This window comes from Ixodes scapularis, unplaced genomic scaffold (genome assembly GCF_016920785.2).
Source record: "Ixodes scapularis isolate PalLabHiFi unplaced genomic scaffold, ASM1692078v2 PGA_scaffold0__279_contigs__length_252992795, whole genome shotgun sequence".
Lineage (NCBI taxonomy): Eukaryota > Metazoa > Arthropoda > Arachnida > Ixodida > Ixodidae > Ixodes > Ixodes scapularis.
The window spans coordinates 116,715,715-116,739,408 of record NW_024609835.1 but is presented as its reverse complement, the minus strand read 5'-3'; the positions used below and the strand labels follow the sequence as shown (position 1 = coordinate 116,739,408).

Below are 23,694 nucleotides of genomic sequence, written 5' to 3'. Positions count from 1 at the left end.
AGAGCCGAGGCAGAAGTTTCAGCGGCGGTGTCACCGCCCTGGCGGCTTGTCGCCGAAGCAGAAACGGGGTTAGCTAGCTTTGCTCGTGGCTGGCTTTGTGTAGTGTGTGTAGACCGGGAACGTAGGCTTATGAACTTCGGCAACAAGAATACTACACGGCTTTGGTGTTTTGGTACGAGCAACAAACGTGACACTATCTGCTACGACTAGCTACGACCACCCACCGCAGCGGTGAAGGCATCCAAGAAGCAGAACCTGTGTATTACGCCGTTGCCGTAACCCAACAGTGCTCATTTGTCATGGAGGGCTTTGCTCGTCAGAGACTTTGCTCGTCACTGAGTGTTATTTCCCGTGTTTCTCTTTGTGTGCGCAGTGGCTGGACGGGCCTCATACAGCAGTTCTTCAGTCTCAAAGGTGACTAAAAGTTGAGGGTGGATGGACTTGCAGCAATCCCCTCGGTTGGTGCGTGTGACAGAACCTTTGTACAGCATCATCGGGAGGATGCTGTTGTGAGTTAGCAAGTTGTCCAATTGTATGTTCATTATGCTAATATTTGAAAAAGCTTGTTTAAAAGGATGCTGGACCAAAATTTGGATTTCATAAAATAAGGCCGCGGAAGCTTTGAATGGGAGCTCTACAAACTCCGAAACATCACTCATACATTAATATCTCAAACGGATGGCCGCATTCTTGGAAAGGAAAGGGCACAATCAAACAAGAAATGTGACATCATACTTCTCCTGGTACACTTTCGAATGAGGGGAAGCGGCCTCGCTTCTCTCAATTCCAGCTTCGGTTCACCTGCTTAAGGGGATGAAGCCTAGAGGAGAGGGAATGAGAATCGCGACATCACATGTCTCGTCGGCCTTGTTGAATCCCACATGTTTCCAAAAATACGGCCATCTGTTAGAAATAATGCTGTATGTGTGATGTTTTGGGGGTTTTGCAGCGTCCCGCCTACCGCCCCAGTGTTGTTTTGCAAGCTTCGAATTTCGGTTAAGCATACCTTTTAATATGAATAATTGTGTCATCAGAATGTTAGAACATGTCAGTTCTACACAGCTACTCTCAAACATTTTCGAGTGGTCTCGCCTGCCAGATTCAAAGGGGGGGGGGGGGGGGGGCAACATGTACATGTTTTTATGTCTACAGCACAAATAGTTCCTATCATGCACTCTAAATAGCTGTCAATCGACAGACTGGGTAAAAGAGTGAGCACAAACAAGTCCAACTACCAACAATGCTGTCCATGGCGAATCTTGGACACCATGTCTTACGTTATGTGGCCTCAGCGGTCTTTCTATAGTTCTTTTCATTGTTGCCGGTAGAGCAGCTACCGATAGGGGGGGTTGCGAGGACGTCAACTTTGAAATGCAGTTTCTTCACATAATGTTTGCACTTTGGGAAGTTTCTACACATATACCTTGAAGTCGCTATTGTACGGATGAAACAACTTTGTAAAGAGTGTCTATGAAAACTTGGGCAGGGTTCTCTTTAACGTGCCTGACTTACAACAAGGCTGTCCAACTTGAGAAATTTCACTGGTGGGAAGCTTATTTTCATATAAGAATGGTGTACTTCTTCACAGCGCTGTATGTATCCAACAGAAACTCCAGATGTGTTCAATAAAAATAGCATTTGCTAATATTGTGTTTTCTGTGTATCTGATGCACTAGGTTGTATTTGTTTTGAACGATTGCTACGTTTAGGCTATAAAAAATAGTCTAAATTTTATGCCGACAAGCTTATTGAAAAAGAAGTGTTCAGTCTGAATAAAAGATTCCAGAAATTACACTAAAATAAATTGCTACTTGGGGTAGCAAAAATGGTGTGTTACAGTCGACTCTCATTATTTCAAACTCCAGGGCCCGTTTGCTCGAAGCGCTAACCGCGGCTGAAGTTAGCCGCAGTACCTAGGAGAGGGATTTTCAAGTCACGTGACTGGCTCGGTAGGGATGCGGGGAAGCGTGGCGGTGCCCCGGTGAGTGAGCGCCGCACGCTTTGGAACTAATATGTCGTTGTAGCTGCAATACCGGCGCGTTAGTCAGCAACGAATGGCTTACGCTTTGCCTTACCTCACTTCATCACAAAGCATGAGCAAGGCTCTTGCCGCATTTTTTAGATAGTCTTTCGACTCTGGCCATTCCTAAGCCTAAATGAATGTGGTAATTGTCGGCTTAGCAACATCTTTGGAAAGCGGATTGTCTTCGGTCGGGTATTGATTGCACACAAAAGCAAACAGCATCCCTATAGACCTTTTTCTAAATTACCCAAGCATCGAGAAGAACGCTGGAAGTATAATTCTGTGGTCCGCGCGCACTGGCCTTCCTCTTATAAAAGATTCAAAGTAAATAATCATAATAAACATTTGACTAACGCACGTGCAAGACAAAATTTGTTTTAGACTTTTTCCTTTAGAACAGTTACTACTTCAGATGCCAGCACGTGCAACGCGTGTAACTACACTTGTAGCATGCACCTCGGTGCTTGGGAAATTTAGAGAAAGGTCTAATATGGTCTATTGGGACGCTGTCTGCTTTTGTGAGCTATTAATACCCGGCCAATTGAGTCAAGGCAATCCACTTTCCAAAGACATTGCCATGCTAACATTTATTGCGTTCATTTAGGCTTAGGAATGGCCAGAATCGAAAGACTATCTAAAAAATGCGGCGAGGTCATATGCTCAAGCTTTGCGATTTAAATGAGGTAAGGCAAAGCGAAAGCCTCTGGCACAATTCATTGCTGACTAACGCGCCCAATATTGCAGCTACAACGACATATTAGTTTCAAAGCGAGCGGCGCTCACTCACCGGGTTACCGCCATGTTTCCCTGCATTCCTGCCGAGCCAGTCACGTGATTTCAAAATCCCTCTCCTAGGTACTGCGGTTAACTTTAGCCGCGGTTAGCGCTTGAGCAAACGGGCCCTGGAAGCCACACACTTTAGTTTGAAATATCAGAAGATTGAATTATCAAAATTCATCTAAATATTGTCACGAATAAAAACATACTTCTTTATTAAACTTAAAATCAGTGTGTAATGCGCCGAACTTGTGCTGAGAAACATAAATTAACAAAGACTTTTGATGGTGTCGAAAGGACAACTGCCTCAAGCAGCCAAGCGAAGGTACTTTTGTAAGCGCGTGGGTATCTAGAAGTTTCTGTGCTCGAACAAAAAAAATTTAGAGTCGTCTCATCATTCCAGTCACGCAAACAAAAGAAAGAAGGACATGCGCTGGCGGGGTCAGCGGCATGTGAGTCGATCACGCTGCTGACTCGGCTATTTGCACGTGGCATTACTCCCCTCTTGTGAAAGACTCAACGTCTTTATGCAACACAAAATTAAATTAACAGCTTAAACAAGACTAGGTCAAAATACAGTCTCGTAAATAGCAGATTTTCACAGTCCTACCAAGCATACCTAGTTCAGTTGAGTCGGAAGACGTGAATCGCCTACGGGTCGCAGAGGGCAGCGTGACAATGTTGATGTGCCATTGGCCAACGACTTACAACTTAGGTCTCATGTAGCGAATAACCTTGAGGTCGAAGCACCACTTTAACAGTTCCTTGCTGCGACGATGAATTGGTGTTTAGATTCACAGTGGGTAGCCAGGCTGAAACTGGGCGTCGTGGTGACAAAGATTGTAGCAGTCATCGTCAGGAAGTTGTGGCTTGTATCAAAATGCGACCAAGCTGGCAAACTTCCTCCGTTCGTTGAGTGACATACCAGGCGTCGTCGTCCTGTTCGTCTTCGTGACAGATACCACACTTGCCGTAGGTATTGTCATCGGGTTCATCATCAAGGTCGCCGTCAAGTTTGTAGTCGTGGTTGTCGTTAAAGGGGTATTCACACGGGGGAGAAATCCCAGGGAATTCTCTCCGGCACGCGCACATCACGAGATGAAAACGCGAGGCTTTTACACATCGCAAAGCCTGACGTTTTCGTTGTGGGATGCGCGTGCCGGGGAGAAATCCCCGGGATTTCTCCCTCGTGTGAATACCCCTTAACTCCGGACCATACTTTCAATTTTGGGATTATGACTGTTTTTAGTGCAGTCAGCGTCCCTGAATTGCAAGGTGTAATTTTTTCCTCGTTATTGTGCATAGTTTTAAAAATATCGACGCCTGAAAGTTTTGTTTGGGGCACGGCCAACAAAACTAGCCGCTCGAGGCCCTGGCAGCACTAGAAATCAGCCGCTATGTGAACGTGACGTCAGGATCGTTCTCGTTCAACGAGTACGCAGGTTGATCAGCAGCTACTTCTGTTGCGCTAGCCGTATAAAGGTAGGAGGTAAGCTGATTTTATTTTAATTCTGTATATGTGGTAGTTATCCAGCACATGTAGGAAGAGTTAGTGGGTATACCCAAAAGCTAGTGACTGGAAAACCCGTAAACTCGTACAGTGCCGTACTCGGCGGCCGCTGCCGCCGTGCGTGTGCCATGCCGTACTTGTCGCTAGTATACCCAAAAGGTAGCGACTGGAAAACGAGTGAACTCGTTCAGTACCGTACTCAGCGGCTGTCGCCGTGTGTGCAGTCTTCCGTACTCTGTCGCTAGGCCTAAATTGTCATCGGGGCTCCGTGGATGGAGCGGCGTTGCTCTACGACGCGCTGCCAGTGAAGTACAGTACTGGGGGCCCTCTCGCTTTCGCGCTGCGGGTCAGTAATAGACACGAAGCTTTGAGGCTTTCCGGCACGGGCTGCTGCGTTAGGGCTGTACATGTCTGTTTTTGCATTCTTTTTTCCTTGGGCGCGTAAAAGCCAAAGTCCACTCGTCGAACAGCGTTTACCCACACCTTCTTCAATTTCTGGTACGTTGGAAACTTGTAAAAAAGCACCTCCGGGTTGTGCAGCGGGTTGTTTGAGCAGCCCACAGCACTAACTACAAGTTCTACTCGGCATCCTTCGAGGAACAGCTGGGCAGTCTTGGGCGCTACGAGTTGCTCGCTAAAACCAGTCTGAGTCCTCACAAGCAAATAAACAAAAGGCTATACCGAAGCTACACGGGCTACAGATAAAAGCAATGGCTAAACATGACAATCACAAGTCCAAGTAGCGGTGGTAGCGGCTCAAAGAAGCGCACTCCGCGTAACGCTTGGAGGAAAAAAAGAACGATACTGACGTTACGGCCCAATGTTGCTTTAGTGATCGGCAACCCGCTAGCCGACCGCTAAGGTGCAGCGGCTCGCGGCGGGTCACATTTTTATTATCGGCATTAGTTGAGAATGCGGCATCCCACGGACGTAGTATTTTGGCTGGGGTCGTATTTTGTGTCACTACAGCGATACCAGTAATTTCTTTAATTTCGAGTTTTGGCCGGAGTTGCCCTTTAAAGTCATCGTCCGGATTGTCCTTGGATAACTGTCAAAGCCGTAGTCGGGATCGTCTTCCATGAAATTGTTTGAGTCTTCGCCTGGGTCATCATCAGTGTCGTCATCAGTCTCGTCACCACGGTTGAAGACTGTTTGTCATCGAGGCCGTTGTCAGGTTGGTCGTTGACATTGTAGCCGGGTTTGGTCTTTGGAGTTGTCGTCCGTTTCATCATCAGCGTAGAAGTCGTCATGATGTTTTCGTCTAAGTGTGGTAGCCAGGGGCTTTGTCAAGTTCATTAACCGGGTCGCTTCCGAGGCCATAGTTGAGGTCGTCGTTGGTGTCAGAGTTGGAGTCGTCCTCGGATGATTTCAAGGACGTCGCCTTCACGATCGTTGTCTTCAGAGTTATCGTGTTCACAGATGGTACGCTTTATGGGCATAGACTGCGTTACCCTGCACATCCACCAATATGTCATGAACAAAAACAAACATGATTAATAAAACTTCAGATCAATGTTAAATGCAGCGAACTTGTGCCCAGAAACATAAAGTAACAAAGACCGCACATACTTTGACAGCGACAAAAGGACGACTGACTCGAGCAGCCATGCGAAGCTCTTTTTGTAAGCCCGTAGGTATCTAGAAGGTTCCGAGCTCGAACAAACAAGATTCTGGAGTCATCTGAAACATTCTATGCGTGCAAACAAACAAAAGATTCCCCATTCCACCCAACTCCATTGCAGAGAATTGGAATTTTCTAATACTAATTCTATTCCTTTGAACTCCTGGAAAGGAAAAACTGGGCCCATTCCCACTCCTGGAATGGCTGAACTGCTGCATTCCATTCCTCTCAATCCCTCCCAATTGTGAAAATGGCACTTGACAGCTAGTACTAAGTTACCGGAAAATAACGTCGGCGTAAAGCTGGCGTTGTGAAATGCATAGACAACTGCAAAATGCAAAACCCTACCCGCAATCATTGATTTTACTAAGTTGAGCTTTGGTCGCACATAGCACTAGTGGTAATTGGTATGGGGGCACTGCAGATATTGATCGCACCACCAGGTGTAAAAGCCTCGTAACAGAGAGGAAAACTAAGTCGCCCATCTTTTCCACAAAAGAACCGTATATGTCCTCCACTTTTACGAGATACATAATAAGTGAGGAGTCACGTGTATTAACCAAGTGCGGGCGGTGTGACATTGTCCCTGCCTGGTGGCCTGCAACTGGTGCTGTAATCACACATGGTCCCAGCAGCCTTATGGTTGCATCTCGCAGCACCAGGAACGACACTTTGGCTGTGTTCCAAATCTTACCCAAATGGATCCGAGTTACTTCGGTGGGTCGTGTCACGTGACAACACAGATTGAAAAGTGCTGGGCACGGGTAGTTTTTGGAACGCTGAGGTACAAAACCCTTACCCTGGAATAAGATCGAGTAAATTGCCCTTGTCAGCCTACAACTCTACAGTTTGGGTTGCTTCACTGGGGTTGCCACTTTCATCCTCGAAGGAACATAAGCAGTCAGATAACCAAACCGTCAGTTACCTAAGCGCAATAATGCCGTTTCGAAAGCCCCTTTGACGGCATCTAAGCAGCTCGCATTAGAACAAAGCCTATTCCATTCCTACTCTATTCTGGGCAAAATGTAACTACTAATTTCATTCCCATTCCATTCCAGTGCTGCCACCATTTTATTTGCATTCGATTCCAGGGTTGTGGAAGTGCGGAATCGTTCCAACTCTGGAGTGGCAACTCCTCAACACTGGTGATAGTAACCAAGGCACCCAGTTCAGTGCGAATGCTGTCCTCACAGCCCATCCAAAGCTGTTATTACTGTAACAAACTCCAGTACGACGAAGTAGTTGAATTCGGAAGCCTGTTGTGCAGATTTGTACCTTGCGTTGTTTCCGGTATCTTTTATTTCTTTTGTATTTTATAATGGACAACAACCGTTGTAATCTCGGTATTGTTGCCAAACCTGAAGGTTTTATCATCGGTGCACTTTTAAATAAATACATATATGCCACAGCCGCAGCTCAGCGATGAGCACTTACACTGCAACTAAGGTGTTTCGTAAGTATTAATTTTGATTGCGCGATAATGATGTTTGTCTTCTGTTAGAATTAAAAAAAAAAAAACAATATTCAACATGATGGATAATTTTGGACACCCGCGGCATGTGTGATCTGAGCATTTGTTCTTTTCATCTGAGGTGTGTCTCTTGCTTACTATCTATAGAGTATACGATGTTGTGGACGGAAAAGATGCTGCGACCGACTCCGAGCAATAAAAATATTCTGTTTATTCTAATGTCGTTGAGCTCGTGGTGACGAGTATGAGTAGCACTGTCATCTTTGGCGATGCCAAGGCTGAACCGATAGACTGCCGCAGAGCTATCGCCCTCAGCTCTGCACTGTGAGGAATGGCACGATTTTGTTGAAGTGATTGCGGCTCCAGAGAGGTGTCGTTGCAGTTGGCATGTACCGCAAGCAGGATGACATACTAGAGAGCAGGAAAGAGAGCGTTTGGAAGCCGTGCATGGTAGTTGGCGCCGAGGTCAGGAAATGAGGCAGCAGACGGGGGAAATCGACCCTGTCGTGCTTTCAGTACGGCTCGATCAGTTTGGAGTGTACAGCCTCGGACTGAAAGGGGGATGCCGGCCGACTGCGGGGCCGATGCAACATCCCCTAAGATGAGGAACCGAACTGAGAGCGAATGCCTGACATGGCAACGATGAGGAGACCCTGGTCGGCTAGCAACATGCCTTGTGAACAGTGTGAAGATGTCGATGAATATTCACTTGCCAAGCCGGTGGGGCAAGCAAGGTGGTCGCAGCTCATTGCTGGGAGATGCCGGTGCTAGATGCGACAGAGCAGAGGTGGTTGCGGAGGCGCTGCAGATGTGGTGGCTGAGAAAGTTGAATATGTGCCTACTGCATTTTCGTCCAAAAAGGCAGAGCCATTGCCGTGCCCTTGGCCACGAAGAACATTCCCCTGGATAGCAGGTGCTCGGAGTCAATCATCATGTCCAGGTCACCAATCTGTAGCACTTTCGATCTTGAGGACGGAAGAGACGGTGCAACAGACTCCGAGTTTAACTGTGAAAACATTCTCTTTATTCTCGTACCGTCAAGCTCGTTCCGACGAGTAGCTTGCTTTTATACACTGCAGTCATTAGCATTATAGTTGATCTAAGTATTTTGCAACACTATTAATACGGCAGATTGGGCGAGTTGGTACGGCATAATTACGAACCAGCGCACAGGTAGACCAGTTACTCAAAATCCAAATACACAAAAATATACACTCGCACAGCGCTGATGTGAGTTTTTTGTGTTTGGATTTTTGGTAACTGTCTACCTGTGCGCTGGTTCGTAATATTGCAACACTGCCGTCTTTAGGCGGTGTGGAGGCTGAACCGATGGACCGCCAGAGGCCCATAACTGTATCTGTTTCATATACTGAATGCCTTTTTGCACGGCTCTGTGTTTACTTTTGTCTTCCAGATTTTTACTGCTCACTTGTTTTTTTTAATTTTATTTAGAGGATACTACTGGCCATTGAAGGCCCAAGTAGGAGTGGGGTACAACATATGCATTCACACACCTACAACAACAAACAAATAACACGACATTAAGTTTACAACAACTAACCAGCAAATATACAGGATATATATATTTAAAAGGGGGGGGGGGGGGGGGGGCACAGCTTGCATCAAGCAGCATGTAATTCAATCATTTGTAATAATAGATGTGAAATTTAAAACTCATATTTAAGATTGAACATTTTCAAACAAATGTGAATTTAATTAAGCTATAAATTTTATATAGACTGTTACTTTTTATACAATTTTGTCTAGATTTGTCAGGATACAATCTGCAAGTATGCATAAATTAGTAACTGGAAAGTTGAAAGAAGCAAATTAGAGATTGCAAAACCTACTTCTCAATAGATATTTTTTTCCCAAAGTATTTACGTGATAGTGCAGCTGAAATAATGCTCCTTTTTCAGTTTTTTTTTTATTTGAAACACCTTAAAAATACATTGTTTTCTAAGATTTTTTATTATTATTATGCTTGAAAAATTAAGTTACCGATTGTGTTCAGTTTATTCTAAACTATTTATATGAAATTCCAGAGTGCTTTTGTGCATAACAGTGGCTAGATAAGGTTTTTATAATTTCTGATAAAACAAACTGACTAGTTTCTCTTTAGTGACCGTTTCGCCAAGGTGACAGCAGAACAAGTAACGGATCCCGACGTCAAACTGCACGAATTTGAGATATATGTTTTCTTAGCGAATGCACGCCACTGTGACATATTTGAATATCCTTATCGCTTGCTTGGGCTCAGCGGGTAATGCAGGTCGGCACTAGCGTGAGTATAGGGTGTTTTCACTGACGTAATTTTGTCCCCATTTTGTTGTTGTGAGCTGTTTGGCGTGTGCCGAAGGCGAGCATTCCAAGGATTTACACGACCCCTTAAGTGCGTAGAGCACAGAAGCTTATAAGTTTTACCACGCTGACATACCCTCAACAGGTTGCGATGTAATCCTTCATATTAGTAAATTTGTTTGAAAAAACAAGCTAACAACGAAATGGTGGATTGACGTCATGTGAAAACAACCTATAAAGGCTGAACTGCATAAAGCGATTTAGCGAGCGACGGCGACAGCGACGAGTCAGCGAAGATTTCTTACTATCGCTCGTCGCGTCACTCGGTTTTTGGATTTCTAGAAAACATCGTTCCGCTTTCATGCGGCTTGCGTCGTCGCGCGAGTGACCGAGCGTCAGCGAAGCGGGTCGCCGTCGCTGTTCTCGTCGTTCGCAAAATCGTTTACATTCGGTTTATACTTCACGCTGTCAATAATATCGACTCGAGCGCGCATAATTTCATTTCCACGGGAGCGCGTGTAAATCAAACCCTAAACCAAGACGGGGGCTGCAGCCAGCAGCTTTGAGAGCGTCATACAATGGATTATAGTTTGACAGAAGCAAGCACACACTTCGCTAGCGCATTCCAGCCTTGAGCGCTCGAACTTCCGAAAACGAAACCAGATTTTGCTACATTTTGGCTAGCTCGAAACATTTGTTTTTAAATACAGGGTGTCTTTTAGCTATAATCTAGACTAAGAGAAATTTGTACCTTCCCAAATTATATATATGTCGCCGTACTATATAAGTAATAATTGTGTAATATCGTTACGTTCATATAAAATACGGGGGGTGTCACCGAACCTTCGTCTGAAACAAAAAGTCTGCTATATATACCGAGCGGGTTTCTATTACAATTGAGTAGGAGTGTCGGGTTGTTAGTGCCTCTGTTCGTTGTTTGTGTATGTAGATGCTTGTATGTTGATCTTGTGGTATGTGCTGTGTTGTATGTGTTGGGATACTGCCGTCCGCGTTCGAGCGTAATACTTCCTCAAATGCCAAAATTTCCTTCATTTTTGTAGTTTTCCGCATACTCACTAGGTGGCGCAAGCAGCCGCCCAATTTTATTTTAGCTTTGTTTGTAGTAGTCCATTTATGTGTAAGGAACCACACCACATAGCTACTGTCTAGTAGAAAAGTAACCGCGTGTTTAAATGGCGCATAGCGCCGGCGTTCAGTTCGTCTTCGTTCGCTGGCCGTTTCGGTAGCCGATTCGTACCCGGAAAGCCGCAAAATTTGCGTACACACGAGATATGAGTGGATACGTCGAAACGTCGCGTACAACTTTGCTCGCGGTAAAGAGGTGAGCGGGACGTCGGTAACGCCGGTCGGGTAGGGTCGGGTCGGGTCGGTGTCGGAGCTATTCGTCGTCGCTCGCGGCAAACGGGCTTTTTCAATAAAGTTCATGTCTGTGGTCGCGAAAAGATAACTGCTGTGGAAATTACCCGGCGTCGGTGACAATGCAACCGGCTTGAGGCCTCGGCGATCGGCTGAACCGCCACGCGAACGAGACCTGCTCGATGGGGAAGCACGCTGCTGGATGCAGTCGATGGTCGCTCCCACTGTCGCGTAATCGCCGTAATGGATACGGCGTCGGCGCTTGGGGGTGAATGCTTGCGGTAGTTCAGCACGTATGGACGATTACGAACGAACACGTGCAAACTACGCTTTCGCTGCGGCGAAAAGCCGCGTAAAGCGCTGGGCCTCGCTCGTCGAACCCGTCTTGCGTCAAACGGCCGCCATTGTAAAAAAACACCCCTAGACGTGTGATCGCAGAACGAAGTACACGTTCAAAGATGTTCATTTTACACGAGACCTCGGGTGCAAACGAAATACACCGAGCCTCGCGTGTAAAACGAACACCATTTGGGGAGTCCGCCCTGGGACAGCGGTTTACACGTCCAGGGGTGTACTTTTTCGCTGTGTGTGTACAACTCGGCTATCAAGCCGCTTGTGAAATTTGGTAGCGTCGGTATTACTTCAGTGTGCTGTAGATCCAACTGAAGTTTTGGGGTGTCGTATATATGACAAGGGGTGCAACGCGTACACCCCCTTTTTTTAGAGTGTGGCAGCTTTGTTAAAGGGGTACTCCACCGGTTTTTTTATTGTCTCCGATTTGCTTGAAATTTTGCTAAACTAACCAACAAACATTGCTAAAATAGTATCCCAAATATTAGGTCAAAATATTGTTTTTTCGCGAAGTTATTGAATTTACAGTTTTGGTCTTCACCATGTTTTTCAAACTGAAAGTCTCTACTGGCAACAATGAAAAAGTGACGTCAGTGGAAGGCAGGGGATATGAGTGGGCTGTAGATTTTGTTTTAAACTGATTCGAAGCAGTTTCATGGTGTCAAATGAATGCTTGGGAAGCTCGCTGCAGTACCCGTGCACCAGCACGGAACAAATGATTGGCATATTCTATTTTTTGACTGCTTGCTCGACTGGCAAGTCTGCCTGCCACTGACGTCACGGCACTGAAAAGTTCGCGAATATTTGAATGTTGGTTTTTGCACCATTTTCATTTGGCGATTTCACAATACCTATTATTAATTTCGCGATGATAAATAGCATACCGGAAAGGCTAAAGGCCGGGGAGTCAGAAAATATAGTTAGTTGAGGTAGCTCAAAAATCGGTGGAGTACCCCTTTAACTGGGCCAAGTGCCTGGGATTTTGGCATGAAGAGTGGAGCTGTACTCCTTGTTCGTTTGCGCACATGCAGTGGGTGTCCACCCCCGTAAAATATTTGGGAGTGCCTGTAGAAAATTATCGCGATAGCGAACCCTATTGGCGCCGGCAGGTGGTGCAGCTTCGCGAAAGAATAGAAAAAAGTCGGAGATATGATCTGTCTATTTTTGCACGGGCACAGTTTGCAATTTGTTTTTGTCAGCAAACTGTGGTACGTTCTAAATGTTTTGCATTGTTCGCGAGTAAATGTGCAGAAATTGCACCGGGTATTTGCAGTGTTTATCTGGGGCTCCACGTGGGAGTGACCAAGTAGGACGAATCTTTTCCGGCGCGTACGCAATGGGGGGCTTAGTTTGACGCATTTGTTTTTACGCCAGGTTGTTAATCGGTTCATGAATTTTCGAGACATAAGTGACCCATTTTTGCGCACCGTTTGTCAAGTGAGAGTTGCAAACAGGTTGCCTCAGTTGATTGTTTCCACGTCTTCGTTGTCTGGTGGTATTCATGGATATTTAAAGAAAGTCGTTGCCTCATGTAAATTTCTGTTATCTCGTTTTTCATTTGAGTATTTGAGTGAGGTTCGTCGGAAAAGATTGTATAAGGCTGTGTGCGATACTGTGTTTCCTGTACCTCTATACAGAGCCTTATACTCTGCAGGCACAGGGCAAGGTGTCTTGAAGCGCGTTAAGTGTATGGTGGTGCCCGCAGGCACCAAGACTTTATTCTTTAAATTACATTCAGGTACACTGCCGATCAAGACATGGCTAAACGAGAGGGGACTTTTTCTATCGTGGGGAGACCACTGATTTCTGTGCAAGAAACCAGAGACGGTCGAACACGTGTTTCTCGAGTGCTGGGATGGGGTCTTCTTCTGGGACGTCCACCAACGTACCCTGAAAAAGGACCTCCCCATAGACGCGCATGGAATCCGATATCTCTCGGTCAAAAACGAGGAGGGTTTTCCCTTTGACCTGGTTATGCTGTTGGGTCTGCAGGGTATTTGGAAGTCCCGAATGGCTGTACACAACGCTGACAATAATGTACGGCAGGTGCGGGAATATTTTCGTGAAAGTGTATCTTTGTTAGTTCAAGTCAACAGAGCACAGAAGTGCGAGCCTGAGTGGCTTCCACGCATTGAGGCACTTTTGTCCATTAAACAATTTTAACCTCCGACGCCAGTCCCTTCGGATTGGTTTAGTTTATCCTTGCCCTGATTCGTATGGTTTGAGGAATATGCTTGCCTATTTGACAATGTAAAAAATCCGGCAATAAAAAAAAAATCGCTGGCCGAGTGGGTTAGCGCGCACCAGCTCGGAGCACGTGGAGCGAAAGCTCGCGCTGCAGAACCCAGGGATCCTGGGTTCAATCCCCGCCCCTGCCCGTTTCGATCTGGATGAGCATCGTACCGGCGTGCGGTTGTGTATCACTACTGCGTGATGCACGTTAAAGACCCCAGGCTGGCGGTTGTACCGCACTGGCTAAATTGCTCATCTACAGCTGAGACACCAGACGCCTACTGAGGCGGACTAACTTTTGGTTGTATAAACATAGACACAACCACTTTTTCCTAGATGCCAAGAAATTTTGTTATTTTGTTGTCAGGTTCAAAGATGTTGTACTAATGCAGTTTTCATAATTCCTTACGACGTGTTCAGCTTCAATAATTTTTCTAGTTAGTTGGTTACTGTGCCTACCTAAAAGTGTACAACATGGCAGGTGAACCTCGCACCCACAATCACAGCAGTGTATGCCCAGGTGGCCAGAGTTAGCTCTGGTGCTATTGTTTTTGTATTCTCGGAGCCTATCATTAAGGCATCGTCCAGTCTGCCCTATGTACATTTTCCCACACGAAAGGAGAAACAAATACACCACTTCCTCTGCGCACTCTGGCAGACTGAATGATGTCTTGAAGGGGCAACGCAACAATTTTCGTACTTTGCGTAAATACCACTTAGAACGGATCCCTGACGTTAATGACCTATGTATTAAACACGCCTTCGTTTTGCACCCCATGCGATAGAAGTCGCAAGAAAAGTTAAAGGAGCGGTGCAACGATATTCAATTGGAATGTTTTTCACTTTACATGAGCTTACTGGCACCAGTGGAACTCAAGGATGCTCGCACGCAACGCCACTGTCCAAGAAACTCCTTTGTTCTGGTGTAATTTCAAGGACAAAAGCGATCATTTTCATTCCATCTCTCCTTTGCAAAATTTTATAATGTAACGTGGGGATCGCGGTATACCCCAATGACGATATTTGAATGCGGTTCATAGATTAGACCCGAGCATAGCGGGAACACTCGATTTGGGCTCGTGATAACTTACTAGCTCGAGAATCATTCGGATTGTGGCCCGTGTCCAAGCGATGCAACGACGACAATAGCCGAGCGATAACAATTTCTGGAACTCAGCGCGTGTCCTGTGCTTTGCCAACCTCAGCGCGTAGCTATGATCAACTTTGGCGGCATATAATCGGCTCCAGATCACGTGGCCGCTTGTTCTGGCTGCGAGTTGAGAAGGTGAACGCTGTTCGTTTTTCTTTAATCTTTTTCTGGGACTTCTATTGCGTGGGGTGAGAAACGAACGCGTGTTTCATAGGTCATTAACGTCAGGGATTTGTTCTAAGTGGTATTTGCGCAAAGTACAAACATTGTTGCATCGCCCCTTAAAAAAAAAAAAAAGAGCAGCGTTCACTCCCTCATCTCATTTCATTTCATTTCACTTATTTACACCTTAAGGGCCCGTGAAGGGCATTACATAAGGGGGGGGGGGGTATTCAAGTTTTGTACAACAGAGAAACGCAAGAACAAGAAAAAACAGAAAAGGAAACTAAAACACACTTAACACACTCAATACACTCAGGTCTGCTCAAAGTTACACAACTCATAGCACTAGTAGGACGATAAATGAAGTTTAATACACGATAGAAAATTAATCGGATCCACAATGGTGACAATGGACGTTGGGAGGTTGTTCCAGTCGCTGATGGCCTGAGGGAGGAATGATCGATTGAATGCGTTTGTAGAGCCTGAAATACGCTTGATTGTACATGTGTTGTTAAGGCGTGAAGATGTTCGGTCGGGGGGTGATAGCAACTCATTTTTAAGGACTGGAATGTGGTAGTAGATTTTATGAAGAAGGCAGAGCTGAGAGACTTTCCTGCGGAGCTGCAACGAGGACATAGTTAGTTGACTTTTCAAGGCGGAAACACTAAATGAGTGATCATAAGTAGACAGGATGAAACGAGCAGCCCTGTTTTGAACTGCTTCGAGGTTGTTAATTAGGTAAATTTGATGGGGATTCCAGATGGTAGCGGCGTATTCTAATTTAGGTCTGACGTACGTGTCGTACGCCAGTTTTCGAACCAGGGGAGGTGCGGATCGTAGGTTACGTCTTATTAGTCCAAGGGTCCTTGATGAGTCAGCAGTAATGGCTTCAATGTGATTATTCCAGGAGAGGTCGGGTGTTAGTCTTACACCAAGATATTTATACATAGAAACATTCTCAATTAAGTCGGAGTCCAGGTAGTATTGGTAGGACAGTACAGATTTTTTCCTAGTGAAGCGAATTAGTTTGCATTTAGATTTATTTAACGGCATCAACCAGTCATCGCACCATTTGTTAATTTTAGATAAGTCACTTTGAAGTTGGTCGTTATCTTGCACACATGTTACTTTGTTATAGACGACGCAGTCATCTGCAAATAGACGTATTTTAGAGGAAATATTGCTAGGGAGGTCATTTATATATATTAAGAATAACAGAGGCCCTAAAACAGACCCCTGCGGAACACCAGAAGTCACGTTTGTTAGGGATGATTCTTGGTCATTAATTGACGTTAGTTGCACGCGGGACGAAAGAAAGTCACGTATCTATGAAAATGTGAGTGGGTCAATGTGTAGAGATGACAACTTAGAGAGTAGGCGTTGATGAGGGACACGGTCGAAGGCTTTTGAGAAATCAAGAAAAACGGCGTCAGTCTGAGTATGACATTCAAGGTTAGTGTGTAGGTCATTAACAAAATCACAAAGCTGAGTCTCGCAGGAAAGTCCCGCAGCCAGAACAAGCGGCCACGTGATCTGGAGCCGATTATATGCCACCAGTGTTGATCATAGCCACTCGCTGGGGTTGGCAAGGCACAGAACACGCGTTGAGTTCCAGACATTGTTATGGTTCGGCTATTGTTGTCATTGCAGCCATTGCACACGGGCCACTACCCGAATGCTTCTCGAGCTATCAATCATCACGAGCCCAAATCGAGTGCACGCGCAATGCCCGTGTCCAATCTATGAGCCGCATTCAAATATCGTCGCTGGGGGTACTGCGATCCCCCGGATACGTCATTAAGTTTCGCGAAGGAGAGATTAAATGAAAACGCTCGCTTTTGTCCTTGAAATTACACCGCAACAAAGAAATTTATTGACTAGTGGCGTTGCATGCGAGTATCCTTGAGTCCTACTTGTGCCAGTAAGCTCGTGTAAAGTGAAAAACATTGCGATTGAATATCGTTGCACCGCCCCTTTAATGATAAGTTGCCATTTTGTACAGTTTTCGGTAGGCACAGTAACCAACTAACTAGGTAAATTATAGAAGCTCAACACATCGCCTATAATTATGAAAACTGTATTAGTACACCATCTTTGAACTTAACAGAAAAATAAGAAATTTTCTTGGCGTCTAGGAGTGCCACGGGTGTGGCACTAGAAGGGGAGAAGAAGAAGGGAGGCAGTGGGCTCGAGGAAGAGAAGCGGTCGAGATACATTGGAATCGGCTGGAGCTTCCGGTCTCGGCGACGCACCGAGCCAAGGAACGAGGGCTCGGCGACGCACCGAGCAAGCCTGGGCTACGCTCCGAGGAACTGGACTCAGCCTGGGACATCGTCCCGCCAGTCCGGCATCTTCGTCTTCATCTTCATCCGAGCGCTCAGCCCCAACCTCCAACCACGAGCAAGCGTCCGTGAGTGACTCGACTGGGGACTTATCACTGAGACGGGGACGTACACATGCACTACTCCTCGTTATCTTTTTCCTTTCCTCTTCTTTTGTAAATATATTCCTTTATTCTCATCCTCCACTGGCCTTCCTGTCTCTACTGACTCCGCGTACCTCCTCGGCGTGACAAGGAGATAGGTGCGCGTGATTCGGGAAATTCGGTTGTTCCAGACGTAGAAGAAGAGAAAGTATATAAAAATGAGCTATGAGTCAACTCGGTTCGTTTGACTTATAAGAACATATAAGAACCATATAAGGATTATATGAGAACTGTATAAGAATTATATAAGATATATAAGAACCCCATAAGAACCCCACAAGGTGATGTTCTCATATATCTTATATAGTTCTTATATAGTTCTTATATGGTTCTTATACGGTTCTTATATGTTCTTATATATCTTGTATGATCCATATGTGTTTATTGAACACAGAAATTTCTCATACAAATGAGAATTTTCAATAGGGGTACTTCAAGGTGTAATCATACCCCGACAAGAACAATGCCCAGCGTAAGATACGTGGCGAACATGACTCGGGAATGGGCTTGTCAGCTGCCAACAGCCCAAGGAGTGGTTTATGGTCAGTGGCCGCCTCAAACGAGCGCCCCTAAAGGTACTGCTTGAAACGCGTCACTCCGAACACCATAGCAAGCGCCTCCTTATCAAGCTGGCTGTAGTTTCGCTCGGCAGCAACCAGGCTCCGCGACGCAAATGCGATAGGTCGCTCTTCTCCCGACGCCTCCCTCTGTGCAAGAACCGCACCGAGACCGTACGGAGATGCGTCCGTGACCAGCACAGTTTTCTTCCTTGGGTCGAAATGGGCCGACGTTTCTGCTGATGCCAGTAAGGACTTACTCTGCGAGAAAGTCTCCTCTTGAGATGACGTCCAAGTCCATGGTACGTCCGGAACGAGCAGACGATTCAGCGGGTGCAGTACTGCAGAAAGTCGGGGAATGAACTTGCGATAAAAGTTAATAAGGCCCAGGTAGCTTTGGAGGCTTTTGACGTCCTGCGGTCTCCGAGCCAAGAGGACAGCCTCGGCATTCTTGGGGCTGGGGTGCAACCCATTGCGCGTAATGATATGGCCTAAATACTCCACATGCTCCTTCATGAACTCGCACTTAGCTAGCTTCAAGCGAAGGCCTGCCTCCTGAAGGCGCCCGAGGACCCGGCACACATTCTTCCAGTGATCTTCGTCACTTGCGCCGGTCACAAGAATGTCATCGAAATAGACCGCAACGTGCGGCAGATCACCCAGGAGATTGTCCATTTCTCGCTGGAACAAGGCAGGGGCGGACACCACGCCAAACGGAAGCCTTGTAAACGTGAACAGGCCTTTCAGAGTGTTGATCGTGACCAATTCTTGTGACTGTGGACCCAGCTGGACTTGTTGATACGCGTCCTTTAGGTCGAGCTTGGTGAACTTCACCCCGTTGGTCAGTTTCGCGAACAGCTCTTCAATCCTAGGAATTGGATAGCTTTCGCTGACCGTCGCTGGATTGATGGTGATCTTGAAGTCGCCACAAAGACGTACGCGGCCATCTTGCTTGACAACAGGAACTACGGGTGCAGCCCAATGCGACGTCTTGACAGGGCGTATGTTGCCTTCGCGCTGCATACGCTGAAGTTCCTCTACTACTCTGCCTCGGAGTGCGAATGGCACTGGTCGTGCTTTAAAAATTTTCGGTCTTGACCCTTCCTTCAGGATGATGTTTGCTGACACACCCTGCATTGTCCCAAGCGTGTCTGAAAAAACTTCGCTGAATTGTTCGACTAGGCTTGTGACGGAACGGACCGCACTCACCCCCTCAGGCTTTGAAATAATAATCTTGAATGCTTCCATCCAGTCTCTGCCCAGAAATGTCGGACATGTCCCCTTCACCACAAACAAGGGCAGTGTCGACTCAAGTGTTCCCACCTTGGCTGCTGCAGTAATCTTCCCCAGAACCGATGAGAGCTCTCCCGAATAGCTCTTCAGTCTCACTTCGGAGTGTTCTAACGGCGTTCCAGGAAACAGTGGATTGAACTTTTGCTCACCGATGATGGAAACGCTGGCGCCGGTGTCCAGCTCCATGGCTAGTGGCACGTCGTTCACGATGGCTTTAATCTGCATGGGCCCGGGTTCCGTTCATCGCAACGACCACATGGCGCACTCGTCTACCTCGGGTTGTGTTTCCTGGAGGTCGTCCATTTGGTGCACAGAGCGAGAGTCCATTCGATTCTTTGAGCCAGTCGGTGCTGCTCTAGGCCCTTGCAATGTGCCCCTGACGTCCACACTTGAAAAAAGTGCTTGCCCGGTGGCGACACCGGGACGTTTGATGTTTATCTCCACACCGATCACAGCCACGCTCGACTGCGTTAGCCGCATTCCGTCTGGGAGGTTCCACAAAGTTGGTGGGCTCCACTGGGGCCGCTGACTCAGGCTGAGGACAGAGGGTGTGGGCGTCTTTCCTTGCGGCTTCCATTGCAATGACCAGTTGCTTTGCAGACTCAAGGTTCAGGTCTGACGATTCCAATAACCGTGTCTGCATTCCCGTGTCGTTGATACCGGACACTATCTGGTCCCTCATCATGCGGTCGCGCGTGGTGCCGAAGTTGCAGTCATCTACCAACTTGTTTAGCGCCGCTACATAGTCACTGACAGCCTCACCTTCGTGCCGTCGCCTTGAGAAGAATTTGAAGCTTGCAACAACTTCCGATACCCTGGGCTTGAAATGGGCATTGAGAGCTGCGAAGATTTCGGTGAGCGTCGCCTCCCCTGGTTTCGTTGGCGCGAGCAGACTTCGTAACAGTGAGTATGTTGCTGTCCCGCAGCTTGTCAGAAATACGGCCGATTTCTTTTCATCGGCAACATCGTTGGCCAGGAAGTACAGGAGAACACGCTCCTGGTATTCCGCAAACTCAATTGTACTTGCATCAAACGCTTCCAGCTTCCCGACGGCCGGCATCTTGTCACGTACCTCTCCTCGATATCTTCGTCGCGGCACTGCGTCAATATATTAAGGTTTATCTCTCGTCGCCAGTTGTCATAATCCAACCAGACGCCATGCAAGTCCCAGTGCAAGTGCGTGCAGCCCGCGCCGCAGCACGTTTACTTCTTCCTTCACAACAAGCATCGTGCCTAATGAGAGCCTCGTTGGCCAAGTCATGCCACCATGTCGCGGATGAAAGCTTCCTCACGCAGGTGAATTGTCTAAAACGCGGAGGGTACCCCGATCGCTTCTTGGGGCAAGTAGTGGGTAACCTTATTTCGAAGATGAAGAAAAAGATGACGGTCATATTCCTTCCAGACAACTAACAAGACCGGCGGTGATTTCTTACATTCGCACTCTATCTCATAATCTGGAAAACAGTGGCGGCTCATTTTGAAGTGCTAGTGGTGCTTTCAGCGCCATACAAGCTTTCCCATCTATGTTCAAAAGTAAACAACGGAAAGGGAGAGGGTAAAGTGTGCCAAAAGAAACGCGCAAAGCAATACGTGGAGTGTGCAACATCAGTGGTATATAACATAACAATAAGTTGCGGGAAATCGTATGTGGGCCAAACGGGGCGTTGCATAAATGAGAGCCAAAGAACATGCCTGGTCAGTGAAACAGTTCCCGTCGGGTAATCTCGCGGTGCACTGCGATAGGTGCCAATGTGGTCCGGAATTGGAAAAAAACAACAGTTCTGGGCAGATACGCAAGCGAAACAGCGCGAGAAGTACATGAGGCATTCTGCATGAGAGAGCAAAGGGAGAGCCTGTGTATTAGTGCGCCGTCAGTGCACTTGACAAATAAGACGTTTTTATTTCTAAGCCAACAGCCAGATATACGGTATTAATAGTCAATGTTTGTTTCAATAAACCTTCAGTTGAGAGTGCGCTTCGTCTCGGTCCCCTTCCTCGTCCTTGTTTATTCGGCGCTTTCCATTCAGTCATTCGTTGGTTTTAACTTACGATGAACCGCAAAAGACGTTACGAGCCACCAGAGCGAACTCATAGCTCAGAGGGCGTCACGTGTCCTTCCGGTAGGGCGGAGCGATGCGGAGAGCGCGAAGTCACGGCAAGCTACGAACTGCAGATGTGTAGCTTGTAGCCTCCATCGCGGTACATTATAAGGTGAGAAACGAAGTATATCTGTGGCCTAGAGGCTAAGGAAGTATTCTTTCTGTGTGTGTGTGAGGGAGTTATTTTCTTGCTAGTAAGTGTTATTACACAAGGAAGGAAAAAGCTAACATAAACGTTAAAATAAAAACAAAAATTTGATGGCTGTCGGCACGTTTGTTTCGCGGTGGCGAAATCTGTAAGCTAGAAGATGCGAAGTCGCGACGAGCGCGACACTGCGGTACCGGTCGCCGGGACGCCAGCGATGTCAACCAACAAATGAGACTGCTGACACTCCCACAGTGGTTGTATATGATCTCAATCAATATGTGGTAAATTAAGGTCACCCGCTAGTATAACATGAGTGTAACGATGGTAAGATAAGAATTCCTGTAGTGCCAGCAGGTGCGATACGTCAGCATGAGGCGGCCGATAAAAAGCACCTACAAGGATTGACGTCGTTGAAAAAAGAAGTTTTACCCCAGTCATTTCAGCGTCGAAAGTACGGCTCACAATAGAGCATGATATGCTATCTTTCACAGCGATAGCCACACCCCCGCCTCTCGAACAATGCTATTTTCGAAAAATGTTGTAACCAGCAGGAAATACCTTATCATTCGTCACTTGCTCATTAAGCCAAGTTTCTGTGACGACGACCACTTCTGTTCGTATGTCAGAAAAACGGCCTCTAGCGCCGTTGCTTTGTTTAGCAGACTACGAGCATTCAAATTTAGGAGCCTAAAGGGAAGGATGCTTCATTTGACTGCGGAGGCTTACTATCACGGCCTGGGGTGTCACTGCTCGGTTTTAGAATGCCAATAAACCTGATAACGAATTGTGCGTCGGGTCATGGAGTGCACATATTGAGTTTATAGCTCGTAAAGCAATGCGGAAGCTCTGGTTTTTGAAACGAAATATGAACCTCTGTTTACCTGAAACTAAACTGACTGCTTTTAAAACCATCATAAGACCAATGCTAGAATATGCATGTGTTGTATGGGACCCTCATACAAAGCTGTCAATTGATATGTTTGAGACTGAGCAAAAAAAAGCATTGCGGTTTGTGTACGACCGTTATGGTTTTATGTCATCCGTTTCAGATTTGTACCCAAGATGGGGATTGAATGATTTAGCAACCCGGAGAAAAACAGAACGGCTGAAGTGAACGATCATTATAATCATCATCATCATCATCATCGCCATCATCATCATCATCATCATCATCATCATCATCATCATCATCATCATCGGTGAAAGGAACACGGTGGCGCGCGCTCGGCCGCTTCTGCTCCTCTCGACGCCGACGAACATGGCCGTGCTTCAAGCATATCTACAACGGCGGCTGCCGCAACCTCGGCAGTAGCGAAACCTGTCCGTGCTCGAAAGTACACCGGAGAAAAACCAAGGGAGCGGAATAATGCAGCACAACGAGCGAGGAGGCAGGCAGCGAAATCCCTCATCCTTGTCAAGTTTCCGAATACACGGGGGCGGTACGAGCAGCGGCGCAACGCGCTAGGAAACAGAACAAAGCCTTTCGAGAACGTGAGGCGCAAGCGCATCGCGATTCAAAACGTCTCAGGCGACAAGAGGACCAGACCCTTCGACAACACGAGGCGGGAGTAATATGTCACAGGCGGCACGCTTTCACATTCACAACTTATAAGAAGTGCTTAGGTGTCCTCGGACCTCTTTTTTTAATTGTATTTTTATTTTTTAGGCGTTTATTCCGAGGTTTTTGTTTTGTTTACCACTGAAAATACCTTGAATTTCTGCTGGCTGCCAACCCGTTCTTTTACCGTTATTCTCACAGCGGTTATGATTTGTCTCATAATGCTTAAATATAGTTATGATTTCCTAAATTTTGCACAAAATCTGTAAATCGTTTTATATATAGAAAATATATACCTTTATATTGCGTGCATCGCGGGGGAGGGAGGTGATAAAAATGCTTTAGCTTTCAATATTAAAAATATGCAATGGTTTATAAAGTATGTAGCTGTTGTATAGGTGCAGTATTTCCCATGGGTGGTTTGTCGCGCCTACCACGGTCAGTAAAGATTAAACGATGTATTTCGCATTAATGGGGCACGCTGCTTGCAACGTTGAAGACCACCGTGCAATCAGGAGTAAAAACGTTTACACTTACCTCAAGAATGTCGTGCCTCCCTACCTCACGAATAAAGTCAAA

General features: G+C 46.5%; 1 protein-coding gene across 1 annotated transcript in view; it reads right to left on the bottom strand.

Moving 5' to 3' along the window:
* Window positions 1–23,688, bottom strand: part of LOC120851086 — a gene marked incomplete at its 5' end in the record, with an annotated part of 110,418 nt that extends 86,730 nt beyond the window's left edge. The window contains one exon of the mRNA XM_040223638.1: window positions 23,653–23,688. Within this exon, the coding sequence (XP_040079572.1) occupies window positions 23,653–23,688 (36 nt within the window). The remainder of the gene's footprint in view (window positions 1–23,652) is intronic.
* Between the last annotated feature and the right edge of the window lie 6 nt (window positions 23,689–23,694).